We start from the raw sequence: 10203 nt of genomic DNA, 5'->3' as shown, positions 1-10203 counted from the left end.
ACCGTATACACCATGGATATGCGTTTTATTTACAGCCCTGATATATCACTCACCATAAATGCAAATAGTTTTTTGGTGAATGGAAAGAGGGACTGTTTATGGCAGCAGAGAAATGACTGCATGTGTATATCCACATGAAACTATGACAACTGTAGTGTATATCAAAAACCTAATCTCAAAAGAATTATAAGACCACAGTGTTGTTAATTGTCTTGGAATCAAACACCTCTGAAAGGTTGTTGTTTCCTGAAACCTTGCCTACAAATGACTCCATCTTGTTACCCTCGACCCTAGGCCTAGCAAGATGATGATGAGCCATGGATGGCAGGGATCCAAGGAGATGAATGACCACACGTCGTCTGAGTTGATCTGAGTTGATCGCTCTCTGCCTGACCTTTCCTCTGGCCCTGCTTGGCACATAAACCTGTCTGTGTCTGGCTGCAGGAGCACACACACTGGGCCTTGCCCTCTGAACGTCTACCTGCGCGATAGGTCACAGGTCCTCTACACACCTTTACTGCATGCTTTCTCTGTCTCCCTAATGGTCTCTTCTCATTGGGCGGGAGGGCTGGGATACTGCAGGGTTTCAGAAAACAACATCATTGTCTTGAGACGAAAGGTAATAAAAATAAATGTATTGCTTTGTTTGAGTAACATATGATATTTTAGGCACGAGGTTGAGGATGTCCGAAAATGGACACCATACTGTAATGTAATCTCTACCATTAGTTAATGTGAAAATCAGTTAGTGGCACTCATTCTAATCATAAACTATGACTTATGGGCCACCTTAGATAAATAATTGTCCATAAAAAATGCAATCCCACACTGCAGTAGAAAATAAAATGTTGAAATGTATCATGAGAAATCAATGTAGTTTTTGCATGAGAAATCAATGGACAATCAACGCACAACAACAACAACAAAATAGAGACTCGGATCTTAAAACAAAATGTCTCTTTAATTTGTAAGTGTCAACAGCAGTACAAAATATGGGAGTGATGGTGAGACTTTGTCACACAATTTCTTACTCTTTTACGCAAAAGGAGGAAACTCTTGAGGTAAATGAGCTTAAACAGGCAGTTATACAACCCACTCCTGCCTTGTTACATCAATGGATTGAGTACATATAGAAAGATGATGTTACATTACAATATGCCTGAATGCATCCTGTGGGGAACACAACCTAGATATTTGCACACATTACTAAGGTGCCTAGATACACCCAAATGTGTCAGTCATCTGGTGTATTTTATTTGATATAGTGTATTAATACTACCAACACAGAGGAGACTGGTCTCCAATACATACCACTGTAGAATTATTTCACCTTAAGTTTACCTCACGTCAATACTGCACATGGAAACCAAAGACTTGCTGGTTTACATTTTGAAGCCAAGCAAAATAAAATATTTTAGTACCTTTTCCTTTTTTAATTTAACAATAATATCCTCAGCAAGTAGCTGTCCTTTTGTACTGTATGAAGAAGAAAGTGAACACAAATGTGATGGCAACCTTTTTTAAGTTCAATTAAAAACTTTACACTGGACTGTACAAGATATTATGATAAACTATTTACATTTTCAGAATTAAAACTTTTTTCAAAGCAGCAACAGACACTATTTCATTTTCTCTAGTTACGCCCAAACAATACCTGCCCTGCCCTAAAACTGTATCAGTCTGCCAGCGGTTTCAAAACAGCAACAGCCCCAGCGACAGAAGAGCCACACACAGTTTTGCTTGAGAGACAAAAAATGAATCTAGAAAGCAAAGTACCATTGACAACTGTATAAGTTGTCCCCAACAGCAAATGTTACACTCCTGAACAGCAGCTAGCATGTCAGTCCAGCATGTCAGTGAATTGTGCTAATTACATGAACACAGAGAACATTCCCACCATATACATCACAAAGTTCAATGACAGAAAAAATCATTACATTTAAGTTAAGTTATTGAAACAGCATACAAGCTTAGTCTTCAGTTGTTGAATTTTGTTCGCATTTACATAGCTGAGAGACAGATGGATTCATAGGAAAAGGTCATAACTACACTTTGCTGATGGCTGGATGGGCTGCCTTTAAAAAGGTCAGCAACACATAGAAAAGGACAAAAAGAGTATAGGCCTAGAATACACACGAGTGGCTCTGCATTGTGCCACGTTAAAACTAATAAATATTTGCACACTCCCTTCAATTTCAGCTCCCCAAGAACTTGTGTAACATTGCCAATGAATAAAATCCTCTTGGGTCATTCTAATTTTAAATGTAACAAATGCATGCAGATGTGCAATTACAATGTAGCTATTCATTTATGCTACTGTCAACCCCTCCGTTCAAATTTGGCACATAACAGTATAACCACTGAGGGCTGTGAAAAACACAAAACACAAGTGATAAGGTATGTCGCTAGGATTGAGTCATGATTGCAAACGCAAGTTGTATAATAAAAACATATACATCTTAACTGCTTGTTGTTCAGATGAATTTTACCACTGTCCCTATGAAAGATACAGAGTACTTTATTTTTACAGACTGTGCATGTAATTAGATACAAATGAAGTTATTTATAAAAAGAATGTTTGTCCTTAATGTCTAAGGCTAAGGAGTACAGCTTGGGTTTTGATTGGCTCCTTGAATTGTCTGAGGGAGGTCATTGAAACGCTAGCAAGAAGGGGCCTGTCTGTCTATCTCAGCTACAGCTCTGTCCAATACTGCTCTCTTCAACCGTCCAATACTGCTCTCTCAACCGTCCAATACTGCTCTCTCAACCGTCCAATACTGCTCTCTTCAACCGTCCAATACTGCTCTCTTCAACCGTCCAATACTGCTCTCTTCAACCGTCCAATACTGCTCTCTTCAACTGGGAGAAATAATCAGAATCTACATGACGTACAGTGACCTGTCAGTTTTAAGAACACGGATCAACATACACTGATGTAAAAAACGAAGAAAAAAAGAACAGTCAAATACATAACTTATACTTCACTCAGTACTTATGAACAAAAATATAATTCTATTTCCTATGTTGTATTTACAATAAAATCTATAATGAAATGGTGAATTTATTGAAAAATGAAGCTCCAATTGATTAAACATATTTTTTTTCTCTCTGATTGTCCTTTCATTATGTTCTACTGACAATTTTAGAGCCAACAGTGGCTAATAAATAAAATGTCTATACTCACTATATAGCTTCAAATACAATATACAAAACAAAACATATGTGACCAATAAAATGCGTGTCTGAAATCCGGTGTTTCTCAGCTAACCAGTTACTATGCAAGCGTTCTGTTGAGTTTACTGCTCAGTCTCTCTCGCGCGCTGTCTCTCTCCCCTTGGTGGCCCTGGAGCTTAGACAAAGTGTTCATTCACTACACATGTCTTTGCATAAATAAACAAAACAAGTAGACTGAAAAATTATTCAAATCTGGTAACTGTGAGAACGAGCCCACGAGTCCAAGTCGTCGTGACTTTTGTTCATTCAGGTTTTTTTCTGGTACAACAGCTTCACATTAGTCAGAATTGATAAAAATACAATTTATATCCAGTGCTTATAACACTTATGAAACATTGTCTCCTTGCGAGATATAAGTTCTTAGTTTTTTTGTATTTTTTTGTTGTTATACAAGCGCAGTCAAGTTTCAGTCCTATCAACAGTCCTTTTTTAACTACCAGCCCACTGAATTGGTTTGGCATGGACATAGAAATATGTACAAATCACGTACAAATCAACCAATCAACCAGCAAACAGAAGTAACAGCTTAAAAACCTAGACATGTTGACCTGGAGGGAAATCCGTTTAGGTTTGTGTATGGGAGGAAATCCTAGAAAAAAGCATTGTACCTTAAAACAACAATAGCAACAAAGAAACCAACCAACCAAAAAAAGAAAAAGAAACTGAAATGGAAATTAATAATGAGGTGCTTAAAAACTTCTAAGACTTAAGATAAATGCTTCAAACGTGGACACAACACAATAAAAGCCAGCTCTGAATGGGTCGAGAAAGATTTAAAGTACTAAAGAGCCATCTGTATCAATTAGACCTGGGAGAGTAATGCAGTGACCAGCAGTAGGAGGGAGTCCTGGCCATGCAGACAGCCAGAGCTGGTGACCAGCCATTTAGATCATTTTAAACCTCTGGGCTTGGTCTGAAATGGACAGGTTCAAGGGCACGGGAGGAGAATAGCCGGGCTCATGCATTAATAATGCTGCATTTGAGATGATACCCACTCGTCAGTCATTTTAATAATCCCCCACAGCTTGATGTACTTGTTCCATCTGCTCGCCAGCGCATAGTGGCTGGGCCAGGGCGGGAGCCAGGGTGGAGGCCTCACTGCCTGCACTTTGATGGAGAGCACAATAAGTGCTACGTGCCCCGTCCTTATTGTTCCCCCTCTCTCCTCTCCCCAGCCTAGCGCTGCCTGCCACTCTGAGCCAGATGGCACCCCCTGGGTGTGGGGGTTGCCATGGGAAGGGGTCGGGACAGGGCAGGGGCAGGGCAGAGAGGGAGGCACTTAGTCCTTCTGGCCTGTAGGAGGGCTGTATTATGGACAGTAAGGCCTTGACTGCTGGCCATCTCTAGCTGTTTCTCCATAGGTAACAACCTGGGATCTGTTCAACTGGAGGTAAAGAGGTAAAGGACTTTCAGTTTGTGACTGATTGTCACAAGATTAAGAGCTGATTGATTGTGTTATATTTCATACTCATTGTCTGTATGTAAATAAAATACAGAAGTGCAATTTCAATTGCTCTAAAATACTTATGTTTAACTTTATGTAAAATAGGCAACTGGCCATTATAAAACAACAAACATTTTGTTCAATATAAAATATTAACTTAGTTGAAAAATGAAGTAGTAAGTGTTAATATCTAAGTGCATGAATGTAGAGAATCACCATCTCAGATCTGGTGTGGTTTATGGAATACTGTTGTGTTTCATATGACTCGTTAGAATGTAATACTTTGTCTGTAACCCTCCTTTAATAAAAACACGATGTTATTCCCTCACACACTGCCTCTTCTCTTAAGACTGCTGCAGTAGTTAACTCTGCTTTAAGATCTTCCCGTGTCAATTTAAGATTTACAATGTCGAAAAAATACTTAAGATTTAAAAATAAAAATAAAAATGTTAAGACCAAAGACTTTAAAACTTGCCGCCCCAGTAGGGGCTAAAGTATTTAACCGAATGTACTGTAGCTACACATTGTAAAACAGCAATTTGTGATTATAATGCCCCCAAAGCTGCCTTTTGCTGCCTTTCCAATCCCACAGATTGGATGCCTTTGGCCCCTTGGAATTCTGGCCTGATTACAATCACTCTGATTAAGAACTTGGTAAGACTGAGTTGAAGAATGAGCAGAGAGTGTGAGGGGAGTGTTATAGTGCTCTGTGTTAGACTGGGCTGGTGACATGAGCTGGAGAGGGACAGGGAGAGAAGGGCCTGTTGGTCACCGCATTGGTCTCCATGGAGAACAGCTGCCATTATGAACAACCACACCTGAAGCTATTGCATCACTTCCTGTTCCTGCCCTAGACACAGCACACTGTCTCCAGATTCCTGAGTGTTTCAATATAGAAGGTATATAAAGAAACTGGATTTTGAAGCCGCACTAAGATATTAAGAGATTGTCTAAGACTCGAGTCTCTCCCTCGAGACTCAAACAAATTATTTAAGAGAAAAAAACCTTGAAACGTTTGGCACATCTGCACAAAATTGTACAGTATGTTAATAATACCAATAATAATAATTATAATAATAATACTAATACAATTAATAATAAGGGAGTCTGATTATGTCCCAGAATTGTGGAATTGTTCTGTTTGTTTGTTTTTAGTTAATATGAATTTCCAAATATTTTGCTTTCTAAATAGTTTCAAATAAATTCGTATTTAAAACATTCACAAGCTGTTGGCTGGCACAGCATACCTGAGTGAGAATATATAACTCCCATCAAAAACAGTAATGAAATCTATTAAAAGCATTTAACTGAAGAGAAAAAAATAATATGTATATCATAAGAAAAAAAGTAAGACTGTAAGAATTATGGGTTCATATCAAACGTTACATTTCAAGTCCTGTCATCCAAAGTTGTATGGGCAATAACCTAATTGTGTAAATGTCCATGAACAAAACACAAAAAATAAACGATGAGATAATAAAAAACAAAAAACAAAACAAACTAAACCAAACGGCTTCACACACTGTAAGAAATATTTAAGACCTTTAGCTGTTGATTCTGACGGAGCCACATATGCATGCAGGCTCCTAAATGATGCATCAACAGAACCATTTCTTTTTGTTCTGTATTTTTTTGTTCTTCTGTTTCTCCTCCTTCAGTCAGTCTTCCGCCCTGGGGATGGTTCTCCAGTATGAATGTGTGTATGTCTCGGCTCGGGTGTTGAGAGGCCTCAGTTGGCGCTGACGATGGGCTCCAGTGTCTCAGTCTCACTGCTGTAGTCCGATTTGGGCTCCTCGTCAAAGTCCTCGTACATGTCCATCTCATCTACCTCTCCGTTGATGATGGGGTCGTTGGTTAACATGGCACTGGGCTCTATCTTCATGTTGTAGGTGCTCTGGATGACGGGAATGGCCGGCTCCGGGCTTGCTGAGGCGCTGGAGCACTCCGACGTCATGTGAGGGGAGGGTGTGGTCGTTGCCATGGTTATGGCCCCAGGGTAGACCACGCCGGCGCTGGTGCTGATGGGGATTTGCGGTTGTTGCCTGTAGGGAGAAAACGAAGGACAGAGAGAGAGACTATTAGACAAGTTTGTTCCTGTTTCATCATTATAATCCAGACTTAATTCTCTTAACAATATCAGTTCTGTGTTATTTTTTAGATGGAAAAAGGCTTTACTTCAAATATGTATAAAGGAAAACAATTAGAATCACATGGGATGAGCAAATGGAAAGAATGCTGACAGTGTGTGTGCTGCTCGAGTCAACCCTAAAGACACCTCCACTTCAGCACTTAAACTGAGAGAGCTAGCTGGATTAACTGTTCTCCACAGAGGTGTGTTCTCAGCCAATGGTTCTGTGAAAATGATTTGGGAGAACAGTTGTCCAGACAGCACCGTTCTGAGTCGTTCTGAAACGACACCCAGTTTATTGGTAACATAAAGCCGATTGGTGGTTAGTGCGCTCTCTCTCTCTCATCTGGTGTTTTAGCAGTGATTGATACTCCAGTGATCGTATAGCTTACGGGTGATGAGGGAACACCTGGAGAAGCCTTCTCCTTACTGACCACACGCAGTAAATGAGGAAGTTAAGCTCCAGACAGCTGCCCTCCAGGCCTCTGTAAATCTATAATTATGCTTTATATCCTGTAATAATGTAGGCATCTCTTTCTCTGCTATTGCAGTCGGCTATTGTCTCAAATTGATAAATCACTACTATTAAAAAACACTTGACAGTAAGGTGGATGAGGAAATGTGTTTGACTTGGGGTTTCATTAATGCTCCGCAAATCGGTTGGAAATTGCGTACGACGAACTATCACCACCGTCATCACTACACGTGGAGAAAAAAAGAACACGTTTTTTTTTTACGGAAAAGGGAAACTAGTTAAAACGTTATTCATCTATTCTGAGGGCTGTATAACATACATGATTTAACAGGTTGATGCATTGGGTTGATTCGAAGGTCAGGGCCTTAGTGTGACAAGTTACAGACACACTACAACAATCTTTAGTGTAAGCACAGTGAAGAGAGAGTCTGTTCTCAGGCAAAAAGCCAACTGATTTCAGAATAGTCATTTAGCTGTGTGTCTACGTGTGTGTGTGTCGCGCCTGTGCTCTAAGCCTGGCGTTCTTCACTGTGCACCTACCCCACAGTGAAGAACTGCCTCATCTCTTGCCGTCGCGAGCGCATCATCTGCTTGTACTCGCCGATGCGCAGCTTCTTCCCGTCGATGATGCAGGTCCTCTTGGGCCGGGGCTTGTACTTGTAGTTGGGGTACTTCTCCAGGTGGATCTTACTGAGACGGGCCTGCTCTTCATAAAACGGCTGTTTCTCCTGGTTGGTCATAGACTTCCAGCGAGAGCCTGTAACACAACACAGACACACAGATATCAGTAAAACATACACTTTGAACGTACATTTTCACTACATAGGTGTAAAAAGGACTTAGGAATAATTAGTTAATAAGAATCAATAGATACATCAATGCAAATAGGAGTTTCCATTGTGGATACATTATATTATTATGTGGTCTCTGTAGTAACCATGTAAACCCATAAAGCCAGTGGCTGGGCTGTGGGTGAGTTAACAGAAACTACACCAGGCCTGTAAATAGTCTCTAGCTGATCTCTAGTATGTCCTGCTCCTGCTCCTGCCTGGGTGATGCCACTTTTAAAAGCTGTGATCTATTGACTCTCAGTGCAGTGGGGACGAGACCCATTTAACCACTGTCATTTTTCATGACAAACACTGACGGCAGTGACATGGCGGTAAATCCATCTGTAAGCCAGGGCTGATTGAGCCACTGTGGCGAATCAGACAACATGCCACCCCCCGCCTCACCCCCCACTCCCACTGGTACCAGGCTACAAATGTTTATGTCCACATAGACAGGTATTAACCACAGTGGGCTTCAGCTGGCACAGAGCACACTAGATTAATTAAACACACCTAAATGAGCATAAAAGTCATTAAGATATAAACTGTTACAAAGGTTTTAAGTTATACCCTGTCTGAATAAAATGTGCAGTTGGAAAAACCTGACTTTTTTATACGGAGAACAAATATTTTCGACATATCAATGAACGACTGTAGATTTCAGCTCTGGACCGCCAGACCGTTGGGACCGTTGGCCCCCACAGTGTTCCACTGTTTCATGAATGGCGTTCTGTTTCCTCTTGTTGTTAACATAGTGGTTTAAACACTACACGTTTATCACTATTGCCAACAGCCAAACAGCCTAGTGTTTATACCCAGCTGAGGGGAGATTTGTGGGAGAGAGAGAGAGAGAGAGGAGGGGGGGGCTGTTGAGGAGGATTACACTACACCAGACTTTTCAAAAGGGAAGACGCTTTTGGGCTTTCCTATTAATTCATTGTGCTTAATAGGGAACATTTAATTTTAACGAAAGCCTACAACATAATTTAATAATAAACTGATTGCATCAAGTCTATAAGGACTGTTTTTTCAGCGACAAAATTCTCATTGACAACCCTAAGAACGCTAGTCTCAACAAACCTATAAAAATATATATATTTTTTTTTCATGCCAGTTTCCTGACTTTCTGACCAAATCCGATCCTGTTCCTTCCAACTTGGTCAGAATTTGTTTTAAACATAATCTAACACAGGAAGGCTAACAGACTGTAACAGACTCTGTAATGGCTGGATGAAGGAGAGAGGTATGGCTGGAAGAGAGAGAGAGAAAGAAGAAAGGCTTACCCAGGATCTTGCTGATGTTGGAGTTGTGCATGTCTGGGAAGGCTTGGAGGATCTTGCGGCGCTCATCTTTGGCCCACACCATGAAGGCGTTCATGGGTCTCTTGATGTGGGGCTCGTTGCTGTTCCTCCCCCGGGCTTCCCTGTAGACCCGTGCCTCGGCTGTGCTGGCGCCTCCTGTAGGCCAACAATAATACTGTTGTGGTTTATCTGCTCCGGTACCAGAGCCATTCAGAGCTTTCCACCCTGGAAACACCAGAGTAGGAACAAGAAGGAGAAGAGAGAGCGAGGCGAGCAATTAATCAACTGCCACGAGCCACGTTCAACCCCCATACCCAATGGGCTGTCATCACTACTACTGAGATTGAGACTGGGGCTGAGATGGGGCTGGACTGGGATCAAACTAGACCAGGGTTAGGGTAGGGTTGGTGCTGGAGCTGGACTGAGACCAGACCAGGGGTTGGGTAGGGTTGTTGCTGGGGATTGTGTAGGGTTGGTGCTGGGGATGGACTGAGACCAGACCAGGGATAGGGTAGGGTTGGTGCTGGAGATGGACTGAGACCAGACCAGAGGTAGGGTAGAGTTGGTGCTGGACTGAGACCAGACCAGAGGTAGGGTTGGTGCTGGACTGAGACCAGACCAGAGGTAGGGTTGGTGCTAGACTGAGACCAGACCAGAGGTAGGGTTGGTGCTGGACTGAGACCAGACCAGAGGTAGGGTTGGTGCTGGACTGAGACCAGACCAGAGGTAGGGTTGGTGCTGGACTGAGACCAGACCAGAGGTAGGGTTGGTGCTACACTACAAGGTGAAGG

The 10203-nt window shown here is 41.6% G+C and overlaps 1 protein-coding gene across 1 annotated transcript in view; it reads right to left on the bottom strand.

The window, feature by feature from the left end:
• Positions 1-940: 940 nt before the first annotated feature.
• Positions 941-10203, bottom strand: part of LOC120049221 (transcription factor SOX-6-like) — a 202846-nt gene continuing 193583 nt past the window's right edge. The window contains exons 15-17 of the mRNA XM_038995460.1: positions 9395-9568; positions 7822-8038; positions 941-6720 (exon numbers count right to left, since the gene is read on the bottom strand). Coding sequence (XP_038851388.1) covers positions 6408-6720; positions 7822-8038; positions 9395-9568 — 704 coding nt within the window. The 3' untranslated portion in view covers positions 941-6407. The remainder of the gene's footprint in view (positions 6721-7821; positions 8039-9394; positions 9569-10203) is intronic.

This window comes from Salvelinus namaycush, chromosome 1 (genome assembly GCF_016432855.1).
Source record: "Salvelinus namaycush isolate Seneca chromosome 1, SaNama_1.0, whole genome shotgun sequence".
In the NCBI taxonomy this organism is placed as follows: Eukaryota; Metazoa; Chordata; class Actinopteri; order Salmoniformes; family Salmonidae; genus Salvelinus; species Salvelinus namaycush.
The sequence above is the reverse complement of the archived record's forward strand: the minus strand, read 5'-3'. Positions and strand labels throughout refer to the sequence as shown.